Source organism: Rattus rattus, chromosome 13 (assembly GCF_011064425.1).
Source record: "Rattus rattus isolate New Zealand chromosome 13, Rrattus_CSIRO_v1, whole genome shotgun sequence".
Taxonomy (NCBI): Eukaryota; Metazoa; Chordata; class Mammalia; order Rodentia; family Muridae; genus Rattus; species Rattus rattus.
Genome location: NC_046166.1, coordinates 8,256,454 through 8,271,921, shown reverse-complemented (window position 1 = coordinate 8,271,921; position 15,468 = coordinate 8,256,454). Strand labels below are relative to the sequence as shown.

The following is a 15,468-nucleotide window of genomic DNA, read 5'->3' as shown; positions in this document are numbered from 1 at the left end:
TTTAAAATATTTTAAATAGGTCCAACAATTTAGTAAATTATTATTCGTAGAACAAAAAATCTAATACTTAAATGTAAAAACCATAGCTTTAAAAGAAGCTTAGGCATAATAAACACAGAAAAGTTCTAGTTAAACACAGTAAATATGTAATATTTGGGAAGACCCTAAGGACTCCTCACTTGGGTTTACACTGTGTATGCACACCTGTCTGCATGCAAGTGCTGTGTGAATGGACAGGAATAATTACAAAACACAGGCAGAACCTGTACACCATGAGGCTAACCTGAGGACAACTTCTACTCGTTAAGTTTACCACTAGGAAAATGATAAAAGTTACCTGTGAGGAATGAGGTACGGACCATTTACAATGCTGAGATGTTAAATTTCACAATTTACGAAACACGGCCCACGGAGAAGGCTGTGGTGTATTAGGTAAACACTTCACATCTCCCTACTGCTGCTTTGCACACTGGGACTACATTAGGCCTCAGCTGAGGTGTGATCAGTCTCCAGTGCCCATGGACTTCTGCATGGTACTTAATGCCCTCCTGGTCTCCAGGTGTGGAGAGGGGGAACAGGGCAGGTTATACCCCTTCTCTTACTCCTATCCCTGACAAGACCTAAGACATCTGCTGAGGCTGACAGAAAAGGAGGTGGCCCAGCCTTGCTCTGCCTCTGCAGAATGGCAGACCTTAAGCAACATAAGCATGGTTCCCTAGACCTCCCTGAGGCAGTCGCAGCGCTTGTCTGCCCATGTTCTTTTTGGGGCTGAAGTCCTGGTCACATCTCTCGTCATCTGTTCTCCAGGAGGCTGTCTCAGTGCCAGGGCTGGCTGTGCCAGCTCCTGTGTGCTTACCGACCTCACTGTCTTGGGCTAGCTGCCCTTTTACCACATTTCCCTGGCCGTACCACACTGGGTTTCTAGGGAGGTCTCTAGTCTCCAGCCGCCCCATACAGTAATTTCCTGTGGGCGGACTGTCTTCACAGGATTCGACAGCAGGTCGCAAGCACGGCCTTAAGCAAAACCAACAAACAAAAGCAGTGCTTGCCGTCAGAATCGTGAAAGACAGGCTCAGCGGTCTCCTCTTACCCAGTTTTGCTTTCCGTGAGGCCAACTGCTTCACAAGGATTACATGAAAAGTTGCAGAATGAAACAGTTCACTAGCTTTAAGCTGTGCTGTTTACAGAGTATAATAAAACCTTGTACAGCTCTGCTCTGGTCCATCTGAGACACAACATTCCTCTGCCCAGTGTATCCCACTACAGATGACACCCACCCATTAGTCACCAGCAGTGGGTTCAGTTATCAGATGCCTGTCCTATACCACAGAGCTTGGCCCATAATGGCAGGCATCAGCCAGATGTGTTAGCAAATATCTCCTGGACTCAAGGAGGAACTCTGCACACAAACTCCCAAGCGAAGAGTTCAAGCTACCTTCCCGCAAATGACCTGTCAATTCCCACAGAAGAATAATGAATCCAGAGTTTAGAGATCTGGCCCAGACAACTTCACCCAACAGTCCTCAGTAACAGGACAAAGCGGCAGACTCCACACACTGGGAAAGCATCACGTTCATGGTGCTCCTGCCACAATTAGAGTCTGAATGCAATGGGAAAGCCATGTGAGACAAAACCCAAGTAACAGGCCTGTGACCTTCAGAACTACCAAGGTCACCAAGTGTCCTTCACTAAGAAGAGGCAGAGATACTGGGCACCACTGGTAGAGTGTGAACAACAGGCTAGACACAGAACACCGACCTGCTCCTGACGGGTGTCCTCATCACAGGGATACACGTGGTTGCCGCTGTTTTTAGAAGGCTTGCTGAAGGGCTAGAGAGATGGCTAAGCACCTAACAGAACATGGACGCCCTTCCACTGGACCCACGCTCACTTCCCAGCACCCACATATGATGGATCACAACTGTCTGCAGCTCCAGTCCCAGGGCACTGCACAGATGTGGTACACTCATGCAAACACTCTTAGACACAAAATAAAAACTCAAAAAAAAATCCAAAAACTAAAACAACAACAAAATCCTTCCTTTACCCACAAACTCAGACTGAAGGAGTTGAAGAACACATACTTGAGTTTATTCTCAAATGATCCACTCAAAAAAGAATTCATGTGTATGCAACCGTATGTGTGTTAATGAAATACGACATCTGGGTAAAGCACGTGGAGGACACTATCTTCCAACTTCGGTTTGCAATGATTCTACAATGGAGAGTTAAAACGACAACAACCACATAAACAAAGAACTAAGTGAGGACTCAGAATGGGAGCACTCCCTCCCATTTTTGTTCACTAATAACCATTCCGTCACAAGGAGAAAGCCATTAAAATTGGATTGACAAGCCTCTAGTTTTAAAGGTATAAAATTGTTTTTGTAATTAAGTATTCCAAAACATCAGATCATCAATCTTTGAAGGAGAACTTTAGTCTCTGCCTAGTCAGGACCCAGGAGGCACCTCCCCATCTGATTAGGTACACACAGATACCCTACTTCACTGAAGGGTTGGGGCCTGTTTCCATAGGTCACAGACTGCCCTCTGGAGAGCCCCACCCTCTAAATTCTATACTAACCCAAACCTACCTGGGGCCCAGACCTAAAGCCTCAGTCAGGTACAGCAATCCCAACCCTGTTTCCTTTATTCTATCAGCATCTACACCCTGCTTATTCTGCCTAAAACGTCACCTGGATCTCCTACCGTGTGATTGTAAGACCACCACCTAAGTCTTGGTCTAGCTCCTCACTTCACCCTCAAAGCCCCAGCTCCTGTAATGCCGGCCTTCTCATGACTACTTGCAGCCCAAACAACCCAACGACCTTCTACCTGCTGGATCAAACCCTTCCTGCTGTCCCTCAGCAACCACCAACTTCCTTCCAAGGCCCCTAGTTCCAGCTTCCCCACACACTCTGGCCTGTTTTCCCTCACTGTCTTTCCTAGCTAACAGCCCACCTCTTCTCACTGTAAAAGGAGCACCACCCAGATGACACCAAGTGTGTCCCGCCCAGAGCTGCTCCACCTCTATGACTGCCCACTGCTCTGTGCTCACTTCCAATGAGATTTCAACTTCATTTCTGAGCAACATTTCCCAAGAAACCAACACTGAAACTATTTCCTTTCTCTTGTGAAAGGGAAAGTTTTATTCTCGTACTTTCCTTAAGTAAATAGTGTACATGAATTTTTTTTAAAACTTTATCTGTGGGGTTGGGGATTTAGCTCAGTGGTAGAGCGCTTGCCTAGCAAGCGCAAGGCCCTGGGTTTGGTCCTCAGCTCCGGAAAAAAAAAAAAAAAAAAATACAATCTATCAAGTAGGGATAATTTCTGATTTTTACCAGACACCAATTTAAGCCTGGCCACCTTCCTCACCACTGTTAGTGATTTGGCTACAAAGTCTGATTTTTAGAGACATGCCCGATGACCAGCACCACCACCATGTTCCTGCCTACCGTATTACCTGTACTGGGGAAGCATTGGAGTACCCCCCCATGGTGATGGGGACAGAGAACTGCTCCATGAACACAGGCAACGTGCCTAGCTTTCCTGGGAAGGTAAAGTCGAAGAGTGACCACAGCTCTCGGAGGTTATTCTGCATCGGTGAGCCCGACAAGATGATCCGATGGGGTGTCCGGAACTACATGAGGAAATGAGACGTTGTTTTATGAAATTTACTTTGTAACAAATGAATGCTATCAATCCTAAACCACATGTAATTGTTACTTAACACATTTAATCATCATTTTTGTTTGTCCATTATTTGGTCATCTCCAAACTGGGTATTTTGTCCAATTTTCTAACTGCACATGGAAAAAAACATTGAGAAGAATTCTGTCTTGGTCAAGTTAACCCAGCAGCACCTATTAGAGTGGGGTTTGGTTACATTCTAACAGCTGACCCTTAGAGAAGACCTGAACAATGAAAATCACAAAGGACAGATAAAAGGAATTTTCTACACTGAGACAAAATTCAATAAATGTATTTATAAAGCAAATAGCTTTTCCTAAAATTAAATACCACTACTCATCTGAAAACCCCTCTCTATGAGCAGTTATACCTGTTTGCAAGCAAGGGTGACTGCAGCATTTGGATTTCGAATTTTATGTCCTTCGTCTAAGATGACATAGTGCCAGTCATGCCTGCTAATGTCGTCTTGCATCAGTCGAATGTAGGAATACGAAGTTATCAAAACTCCATGACAATGAACAATATCTCGAACCAGCCTCTCCTAGAACAACAGCACAGTAAGGGCAGATTTACGTAAGAAGCAAAAAACCCAAGCATGACCTAAAACGACAATCTAAAGGTTAGATTTGGATTATCATAAAACCACCTATGGCACACCATAAAAACATACGACAGGCAGACAATTCTAGTAACACAAGTCAGCACTGTGTTTGGTTAATCTGCAAAACAGGAAACACACTAAAGTAGAACCTCAAGGAGGGAGTCGGAGAAATGAGATCATTCACTCAACTGCTGCTTTTCTAAATCACCCTCTGTGTCTGTCCCTGTTACAGCTTCAAAACAAAGTTGAGAAAAAGTGATAACTGCAAAAAAGTGGAAAAAACAGTCAAAGACATAAGACACACTGAACGGTGTGAGGGAGGGCAAGAAAGGTGTAAAGGCAATGGCATAAAGTGTAATAGAAAATCCCTCAGCTAGGAGACCCTCTGGAGAAGAACATCTCTGAATGTCAGCAAAATCGTGACAAAGTCCTACCCCACCCATATCTGCTTAGATGACTGAATGTTCAAAGTAAGGAATAAAGAGGAACTGTCTGGGCATGAGAACATGAAGAAAAGTTTTCCCTCCAAGGAAATAGTTCTCATCAAGCATCTTTTCTGGGACCTAAAGCTGTCAAAAATAAATAGTTTTATGAAGAGAAATACATAGTTCTTAGCAGGGAAAGGTCAAACCCTAGAACTCTGCTTGAGCGGAGCTTCAGAGACCTGCCCAGGCACACAGGGAACACAGCCGAGGTGTCCCACAGAAAGTCACTGGGGCACAGGGGATAGGGTGGTGCCCGACAGAGCATGCTCACACCGACCCCTGGTGCAAGGACAGTGACCACCATGAACTCCCCTTCTACACAGAGAAACTATGGCTTGGATCAGGCCCTGCAGGTGGAGTGAGTGCTGGAGTCAGCATTCGAGGGCTAAAGGGCAGCCCACTGCAAAGCTACCGTCATCTAGTATCAGGCTGCACCGCTGCTCACCACACTACACAAGAAAGCTCTGGAGTGAAGATTCAGTGTTAATGCATAAGTGTCTTTTAAAAGCCTGCTAAAACATGAAGCATAATATAGAATACTTTTAAGTAATGAAAAGGGATTATATTCTAAATATTATTGTATTTGTTTAATTAATAAACCCACAGGGAAATGAGGGGAGTGAATTACCAAACTACTACCCTCCCCATGCATGTGCGCATGTGTTCCCATGGATGTGGAGGCCGGAAGACGACTTCCAATGTTGTTCCGGTATTGTCCACCTTTTCTTGAAGACAAGGTCTCTGGCTAGTGAGGCAGCTCAGTGAATTCAAGTGCTTGCCAACAAGCCTGGGGACTTGAGCGTGACCTGTACCCACTGCACGGTGGAAGGAGAGCTGATTCTCACAAGGTGTTTATTCTCTGACCTCCACGTACCTCTCACGCATGAGCACATGCTGATGAAGGATGCAAAAGCACAGCCTGGAGCTTAGAGGACACCTGTACAGACTGATGCAGGACACTGGAGACCAGCAAAGTATACCAAGGAAATGAAAATAAAAAGGACAGAATTTACAATATCAATATCAGATACATTCTGTATCATATTTATTTTATCTCTTAAAAAGGAATGACATTTTTTTTTAAAAGACCAGGAACTTTTACATACAAAAACACTGTAACGACCATGGGTAAAGTAGCCAAAGAAATCGGGACGTCCTTTGGCATTGGGTCAGGGGCCTTCTCCTGGTCAAGGAAGGAGCCAAGCAAAGACACGTTTCACCTGAGGACACAAGGCCTGAGCATGGTGCCAGGGCTGCTCCTCATAGTATGACCGAGACCTCAGTCCCTTATATGAAAGCACAAACCCAGACACATAGGCAACTCAAGGGGCACAGAGGAAAAAAAGACAGAACTAACAAGAGTTTTTGAGAAAATATGTGGCTGACCAAGGCTGTGTTTGATGGCAGCACTCGGAACACAGGGTTCAAAGTAGGAAGTTCCAGGCCAGTCAGAACTACAGTCAGATCCTGTCTCAAAGCCAAAACAATAACAGACAGAACGAACAAATATATAACTCTTTGAAAAGACAAAGCAAAAGAACAGACGCAGGGTGTGGCTTGAAAGTCACAAGTCACTTACGGAGTGAATACAGAACTAACCCCGAAGATCAGAAACCCTCAACATGGGGTTGGGGATTTAGCTCAATGGTAGAGCGCTTGCCTAGCAAGCACAAGGCCCTGGGTTCGGTCCCCAGCTCCGGAAGAAAAAAAAAAAAAGAAACCCTCAGCATTCAACAGAAAAGACTCACAAAAATTAAGCATTCAAAAGAGAAAGGGCACAAAAAACTGAGACTAACTAGGTGAGCAGTTAGTCTGACCAGAGGCTTACAAGTTCAAGTCCACCTGCACTGTACAACAAAACCCTAGTTCAAAGGAAGGGAGGGTGGGGCTGGCTCAGTGTATAAAGGCACTTGCCACTAAGATTGACAAGCAGAGCTCAATTCCAAAATTCCATACAGCACAAAGAGAGAACAACTCCCACAAGCTGTCTTCACTCCACATATAGTACCATGGCACCCATGAGCTCATGACACACACACACACACACACACACACACACACACACACACACACACACACACACGCAAGCAAACATACAAATAAAAAATTCATGTGGGGCTGGCAGTAGCTCAGCTAGCAGGCATCTACCTAACACACAGGGCGCCCTGACCTTGGTGCACACCTGGGATCTCGGCACTCGGGGATAGAGGGCAGAGGATCAAAAGTTTCACCCTGTCTCAAAACAGGGTGCACGGATGATACATATGTGTGTATCCATCTGTGTGTGTGTGCTCCTGTATAAAGGAGTATAAAGGAATACAAAGAGGGCTGAGAAGAAACTGAAGTGGGAAATTGTCTGTTCGTGTGTCGAAACACACGATGCATTGAACAAGTATCAGCTGTGTCATTACAGCAACTGCTCCTTTGCCACAGACCACTGAAAAGGTCAGTGTCTAATGCATAATACTATACCAATGATTCAATTATTTTGGTGCACAGCCTTGCAAACATGAGCAGGAAACTAAGACTCATTCCTCCCCCATGATGCATGCCACTCTTGCAGCTGCTAGTGCATGCAGAAAAGAATCACCCAAAGGGGCAGACTCCGCCCGTGAACCCAGTAACTCTGAGACGGATAGCTAGAGCTAACCCCGCCACATCTGCATATTCTTCCAAGACTCTAGGCAGGCAGTACCCCAGGTCTATGCCTGTTTCCCTCCAGGAAAGCAGGGCACCCGAAAGCCATGCAGTAGGTAGAGCATGAAGTGACAGCAATGGATACTCCATGCCTGAGTGCTATCCAGGTGTCAGCTGTGTCCTGCTGTCCTGGTGTTGGCTGTGCACATTGAGAGACAGAAGAAGGAGCATAATTCCAGGTGCCTGGGGCTTGCAATGAAGAGTGGAATTAAGTTAAACCACCACTCGAATTTACAATGTGGGTTCACTTGCTCATGGCCTTGGGACTTCCAACTGTTGCAGGCTCACCATGGTCACCCCACTTACCCCAAAGAGTTCTTGCAATCACTTGACACAGCTAGATGCTTTACCAAAGTTAAGCTACCGAGACCCTGACCTGCTAAATGCGCACCACTGGGGCAGTGTGGCTTCCTGTAGCTGTCTAAGAGCTGAAGTTTATTTGGGACGTTCTACAGTGAACTACAGAGCCGTAGAATTCCTATTTCTACCGTGTTCAGAAAGATGTACAATGATCATAAAGAATTTTAAAGATGCCCACCTTACAGAAAGGACAAGAAGTTGTACAAAATGTTCACCATGAACATATGAGGTAACAACCCATCTATGACTATTGATATTCACCTGATTCGATTCAGAATTCTATAACTGCCTGGACTGGAGTTTCAATAATGGTGAATTGTTGATTATGGACGTCTCAATCCAAACACTTAAGACAAATCATCTCGGGCGGTTTCAAATTAAAAGCTTGTAAAATATGTAACCTCTCCTAGTTTTTGCAATTAATAGGGTACATCTGCAATTAGCCTGACTTACTGAAGTAGTACTGTTGTCATTAAAAGATGTCTGAGGAAGTGCTGCCGTTATTATGGGGGCTCAGGAGACCAATCCCTCCTAGAGGGCAAACAGTGGACTGGTAGAAAACAACAGCCATAAATCACACTGTCAGGCAGCGGGGAAAACCAGTGAAGCACAGGCACATGAAGGCCATTCACAGTAAACACTCGGCAGCTTCCCAGGCAGGATTTACTGCACCTGTAATTAATTAAAATTTCCTTCAAGCTAAATCTTTAATAAACAAGGATTTGTGCTGACAACGACAAAAAGGGGGCTCCAGCAACGTAATCTTACGGTGCCTCACAGAGCCAACGGAGCACCCATGGCTCCTCCACCGTGCAGAGCAGCTGAGGAACTAGGAAACACAGCACTGCCTTGTAACTGTGCTTGCAATGGCTCTGAAGTGTTCAGGAGGCTCGAAAGAGCACATGGCCACCCTTTCTCTTCTGACTTGTTTTCATTTTTTCCCTCTCCCTTTGCAGTTAATTTTTATTTGTTTATTTATTATTCTCAGTGGTGAGTGTGTGTGAGTGTGTCTGTCTGTCTGTCTGTCTCCATGTGTTGCCACAACATGCATGTGGCAATAAGGGGACAAGTCTCTGGAGTGGGTTTTCTCTGGCCACGTTATAAGATCCAGGGATCAAACTAGGATCACTAAACCCGTGTGAAAGCACTTCTGCCCACCGAGCTACCTCACCCACACACCCCCACTTTCTACTTTTTAAAAAATATTTACTTATTCACTGTATGTATATGAGTACACTGTAGCTGTCTTCAGACACACCAGAAGAGGGATCCCATTACAGATGGTTATGAGCCACCACGTGGTTGCGGGAACTGAACTCGGGACCTCTGCAAGAGCAGCCAGCGCTCTTCACCCTCCTTTCTCTAGCCCACTTTCCATTTTTTAGGAAGACAAGTGCTGGCTCCTATTCCAGAAAGCAGGCCTTTGTAAAGAATCCAAGATAGCATTCATCAAATGGCCAAGCACTGTTTTGCTTTTGAACCATACCCTCACCTTATACTTTAAAAGAACTGTAACCTTCTAAATCATTCATTCATTTATGACCTGAGGGAAAAGAAAAGATCTAAGTATTGGCCATGAACACTTTTGATAATTAGATTATGATGAACTTTTCTATCTAGAACATAGACCAAATAGTCTTTGGGGCCATCTCTGTCAACTAGCAGGATCAGAACCTGACAGGCTACTTCGCTTGCTATTGAGAAAATAAGTGAGCCACTGTTACCCGTCAGGGAGCATGATGTCCCTCAAGCATGCACATTACCTCAATAAACCTGATCTGGTAAACAAGTCTGTTCCCCTGCAACTTCAGAAGATGGGTGGGTTGTTGTTTTCTGTTTGCTTGTTTTGTTTTGTTTTGTTTTTTGCATTTCTAGGACTATAGGGGCCTGAGTTGATCAAAATGAGACAAAACCTTTTGGATTAGCTAAAATGTCCACAAAATCACTAGATCTTACATATCAGGAAAAAGTGGTTATTTTAGAATACAAGCAGTCTCCTCTCATGATATGTCTTCTAGCAAACTGAAAAGATGATTCTTAATCGTTAAATAAGCTTTTCAAAACAGTGCTAATGAGGACCACCCGCTGTGCAGCGTGGTGGGCTGAGCGCCACAGACCGCCTTCCTTCATTATCTTCCTGTGCGTTCCTTCCACGAAGAGTTGGCTTTCCAAGGTTAATGAAAACATCATGCCCCTTTCTTCCTGGGACTTAACAATAGGAAACACCTGGACTATAGCATTTATAGTTGTTCCACAATTAAATATTAATCGACTCATATACAATGTTTTTCTATGAGGGGAAAAACTGTAATGAAAAGCAGTGGAAGGAAAAACAGGAACAACCATGTGCACGCATGTGAATGCAGCAGGGAGATAGATCCTCATCGTGAAGGATGCAGTCAGGAAGGTCACAAGTTCAAGGCCAGCCAGGACTACAGAATGAGACTCTCAAAAACCACACCACCACAAACGAGAAGAGCAAAGAAGCTGGAGCTGCCGTAGACCAGGGGACACACCGGTCCTTAAGGAGCTGCCCTCCGACACATAAGGTCCTAAGTTTCCAACAGGCTCGGTAGCAACTATCTTTCACTAGCTAGTCAATTTGTAAAGACTACTCTTTATCTGAGTTTGCAACGCAGCCATTAAGAGATGCCACGAAGCAGTAAGATGAAAAAAGAAAATGGCGATGCCACGGCAAAGGTAGGCCTCCTTTTAAAAAATCTACCTGTAGCTGGGTGTGGCGGCACACAACTTTAATCCTGGCACTTGAGAAGCAGAGGCAGGAGGATCTCTGTGAGTTTGAGGCCATCCTGGTGTACACAGTGAGTTCCAGGACAGTCAGGGCTACGTAGAAATGCTGTCTCTAAGGGGGAAGGGGGAGGGGAGGGAGGGGATGTATGTGTTGCCAAATCTGCAAGCATGGGAGGGATCGCAGTATCCAACCCACTGTGATCCAGGAGAACAAAACAAGGAAGCTAAGCTATCTGATCTAGGAAAGTCTCAAAGGAGCACACACCATCTCCTGCATCAAAAGCAGATCTAAGAAGCGCAGGCACAGAGATCTTAGTAATGAAAGTTAAGTGTTTCTTGTCCACAATGCTTTGGCCCGGGAGTATGTCAGACTCTGGAGTATTTGCATATATATGCTAAGGCCCCTTGGGGGCTAGAACCCAGCCTAAACACAAAATCCACTGCGCCCCCATACAGATCTACAGGGAGTTCTTATACAAATCATTTTGGTGTGTCTGTATTTTCACTGTGGCCTCTCATATGAGTCCAGTTGTGGTACCATTGCTCAAAGCTTCAGGTTTGGAGCATTTTGAACTTCTGATTAGGGATGCTCAGTCTGTGTTACTTTTCAAATTCACTTTTCTCAAATTGCTTAAAGCTGCTAACATCAAGCTCTCTCCAGTAAACTGCCACGTAGACGCCTGATTTGCGATCCCATGCACACTATCGGCCTGTGGCCCTGTCTGGGCCCAGCTTTGTCTTCTTGGACATCAAAACATACTACCAGACTACTAAACAAGAAAGCCTTTGTTCGTATCTGTTTGATAATATAGAACTACAAGTCAATAATGAAATAAGTTAGAATGAAAGAAACATACACAGGCACATTTGAAAGGGAAAAAAGCCCAATACATGGAGTAGCAGCCAAACCAAGCAGCTGATCGCTGCACCGTTACCTTTCTGTGGGCACAGGAGCCTGTTTCGTGCAGAATCGCCACTCTGAATGGAGGCCACCACGTGTGGAATTCTTTCACCCACTGATGCATCACTGTCGTTGGGCAGACAATGAGAGTGGGGCCAAGTCCCTCGAACCTGCACCCAAAGCCCATGAAGAGAGAACAACCGTGAGAGACAGCGGAGAAAGTGACCAGCACCAAAAACCCTGATGGTTCACAAGAGAACACAACCTATGAACATGTACTGATGCTTTCTTTAAGGAAAAAAGCTACCTAGGTTAACAGTTAGGGATATCTATATGAATCCATTCACCCCTTAGTGGATGCAGGAATTAAGAACAAACAGTAGGTATACTTGGATGCCAACATCAATAGTAAAGAAGATAAAAACAAAACACAACAAAAGCTTCCTCCCTCCTCCTGTCTCTTAGCAGTCCAGACCATACACAGTGCACCCTGACCTAAGCGCACAGCAGCAGCTTACCTCTGGATGAAGACTCCCCATCTACCAGAGCTTTCAGCCCGTGGAATTAACACATCTTTACTGCTCTAGAAAGCACTCTCGACAGACATGGTTCAGAAGCTTGGAGAGATGCTCAGCGGCCTGCTCTGGTCTCTGGGGCCTCCTCTCACGATGACATGCTGCCTACTTCCCTAAGCAATGGGAACACTGTGGAGGAGAATGCTCTCTGCAGGGAAGCTGAGCTGCAGTGCTCACTGGGTCGCTGGGAAAGCACTGAGCAGTATTAATCTATACTAGGAGGGTACTATGACTAAATATGCAGGGACGAAGGAGAGTTGAACTATCCCATGCAACACCAGCCCGTGGTTATGGACACCTCCTGCGTCTGCACACCACTCTGTATCATCTCTGAGCTTCAGTCTCCCGTCACTAAGTAAACGACAGAACTGAATTTACAATCACATAAAAACTGACAGACATCATCTATGAGATGCTTACAACTGTGTCATTTGGTAAATACTAAAAGGGTTTATTGAATAAAGCACACTATCATATAACCATTAAAACTGTTTTTGAAGACTATCTAGTGACCTGAGAAGATGCTTATAATAAACTTAAAAAGAAAAAAGAAAAGCCCTTACAGGTCCCGTCAATTTCCTAACACAGGAGCAGGAAGGCAGAGGAAGTCACCTCACCATGGTCTTCCCCTAGCCCCACTGGGAGCAGACATAACTGACTCCCAGAAAGATCTATCCTACGGGGTCGTATGCCACAAAGCAGAGATGCCCTCTGTCCACTGCCAGCAGCACAGCATGGCCCTGAAACTCCCGCAGGAGGAAGTGATTGGCTTAGGAAAGAACTCAGTCTCCAGGTTAGGGGAACCATTTTTCTTCCTCTGTCCTGCTGTGTGGATGTATGCTATTTGGTGTTTAAGATGAAGCACAAGTCAAAATCAACAGTGGTGTCTCCAAAGGAACGCAGCCACCTTCTCCCTCATGGCTTTCCAATCCAAATGACAGAACTGTCATCCATTCTTCAGTCACCAAACCAGAAGTCCAGATTTGGTTCTCCAATCAATCCTTTTGCTTCCCACTACAAGATGCCTGTACAAGTTTACAACCCTCCTACCTCCTAAACCTCTCCACAAGTCACCATTTCTTTCCCTGTACAGTGCTACTGTTCTAGTGTAGCCACTACCTTCTCATCTACCTTCTAGCATCTTCTGGCACTATCTCAAAGCAAACTCTGAATGTCTTGTCCCTTCCCAAAGCCTCCAATGGCTACACACTGCTCTCAGAAGAGCATCTACACCTTAGCCTGGCCTATGAGACCGTGCAGGTGTCACTCTGCCTCACCTGTCTGATTGCTGATACTGTCAGCACCAGAACCCAGACTGTGCCAGCCTGCACTGTTGCCAGACTATATGTACACTGTCTTCCAGACACTTGCTTCCTCCTCCTTTCCCTCTCCATTCTCCTGCTGCCACTACCTTATCCTTGAAAGAGCTGGCCCTTCTCGCCAAATAAAATAGATGAGCCTCCTTGGGGTACCCACGCTAACCCCACTGTAATATACGTCATTCCTCTTCAGCTCTTTAGAAGCCTGGACAATCTCTTTATGGTATGACCTCAGGGCCTGGCCCATTGCATGTAAAGGATGAATATGATAATGTGAACGATTATTTTTAAGTTGACATTATTTAATTTTTATATTATTATAACTTAGGAAATGATCCTGAACTTTAAAATGTTTAAGATTTCAATGTGAGTCACACAGAGCTTGAGATTTTAAAAACTACCATCTACATAACTAAAAAGTAATCTAGCAGAGAAACAAGCTACTGGCCAACTCTAACTGAAAGCTTTACCCCTACGCTCCAACACGATGAGATGCCTTAGTCCATTTATGGGTCCTTTACCTCCTGCTGTATACGGTTGCTATCCCCTGGACCTCAGGAGGGAACACAGAATACAGTGATCCCAACAAACTCAACCCTTCCCACAGAATTGCCAAGCCATGTTGTCACTAAAGGCAGGGCCCAGTCAGGGTCTCTCACTCTCCCTAGGGAAAGCAGAACTCTGCCCTGGCCCCTGGCCCCTGGCCCCTGGCCCCTGACCCCTACGATGACAGCACTCCTTTTAAAAGGATTAAATGTGCCAGCTTCTTTATAGCCTCCAGTGAGAATAAAAGGGAGTTGTCATCTGTATGCGCTTGATGGGGATTAGGAAACAGCCCATCGACAGCAGCCTACGGTTGTCTGAATGGATGTGCACAGCTCTTCAGGGTGCAGCGCATTTCCTCTCCTTTACAGCACACTTCCATACACTGCCATCCCAATGGTGCTTGCTCACAAGGCTACTATTTAATCCCAGCTACACTGCTACCTGGCACTGCTGTGCCCTTTAATTTCTGTCATTCTCACTCTGTTAGAAGAATTGGAGGTTTTTGTGCAGAGCTGAAATCCCACAGCTGAGGCAGGCAGGCTATTCCTGGACCACAAAGGGGGCAATCAAATCCATTAAGAGGCGAGTAAACCACCTTCTGAGCTGAGTATCAGGGAGATGGTACTAAACGACTAAATGTACTAGAGTGATTAGCATCAATTACCAAACATGCAATAGCTCCTTTCATCTTTGATTATCATTGATTACTTAATGAATTTAGGACTAGTCAATAGCTCCATGGTCAAATACTTCAACCTATGAGTGGAAAGCCAGTTACTAGCTATGGCCTAGGACTTACTGGGAATTACAAAGTGTAACATTTACCCTTCAAAGTTCGTTAACATTTTTAGGACTTTAACTCTTCATTAGAAGTTAATTAAATGACAACCAGGTCAAGTATTAACTGAAATGTGAGAGGTAAATCACTCACCTCTTCCTGTTATAAAATTCAGAGGACCCATCACTATAAGAATGCTCAAGTAAAAGGTCAGTGTGTTCACCATGCTCTGGAAACATAGCTTCCAGTATTCACTCACTCACTCATGTAACATGCTTCTTTCTCTTCTAGAAACAAACAGTTGTACACCATCCACCAAATCATAAATTAATACAATAGGGCTTGGGGATTTAGCTCAGTGGTAGAGCACTTGCCTAGCAAGCACAAGGCCCTGGGTTCAGTCCCCAGCTCCGAAAAAAAGAAAAGAAAAAAAAATATTAATACATCAAACTACTTTTAAGAGAAGGTTCTTGCAGTTTCAAAATGTCCAAAGACCTTGAAATTAGGTCACCACCTCCTATTGGGACCCCAGCATCTGCAGTCAACAACACACATTCCCATTGCTTTAAGAGCTATTTTTCCTTAAGACATCAGTTCACCTAGTACAGAAGAAGGACGTGTTACTCAATCATCCTTCACAGAGCTCCTCAGCCAACCCTGTAGTGTGGCTGATGCACTGTCACATACATCCTCAGAAGCCTGTCCCACCAATATTATTTTAATAAAGACGATCCGGGCGCTAGTCCAATATGCCACACAATTTCA

At 44.9% G+C, this 15,468-nt stretch overlaps 1 protein-coding gene across 1 annotated transcript in view; it reads right to left on the bottom strand.

Annotated features, from left to right (window-relative positions):
• Ercc6 (ERCC excision repair 6, chromatin remodeling factor) overlaps nt 1-15,468 on the bottom strand; it is a 72,004-nt gene that overhangs the window by 22,595 nt on the left and 33,941 nt on the right. Inside the window, exons 8-10 of the mRNA XM_032918450.1 lie at nt 11,520-11,655; nt 4,061-4,231; nt 3,464-3,640 (exon numbers count right to left, since the gene is read on the bottom strand). Of these exons, the coding sequence (XP_032774341.1) occupies nt 3,464-3,640; nt 4,061-4,231; nt 11,520-11,655 (484 nt within the window). The remainder of the gene's footprint in view (nt 1-3,463; nt 3,641-4,060; nt 4,232-11,519; nt 11,656-15,468) is intronic.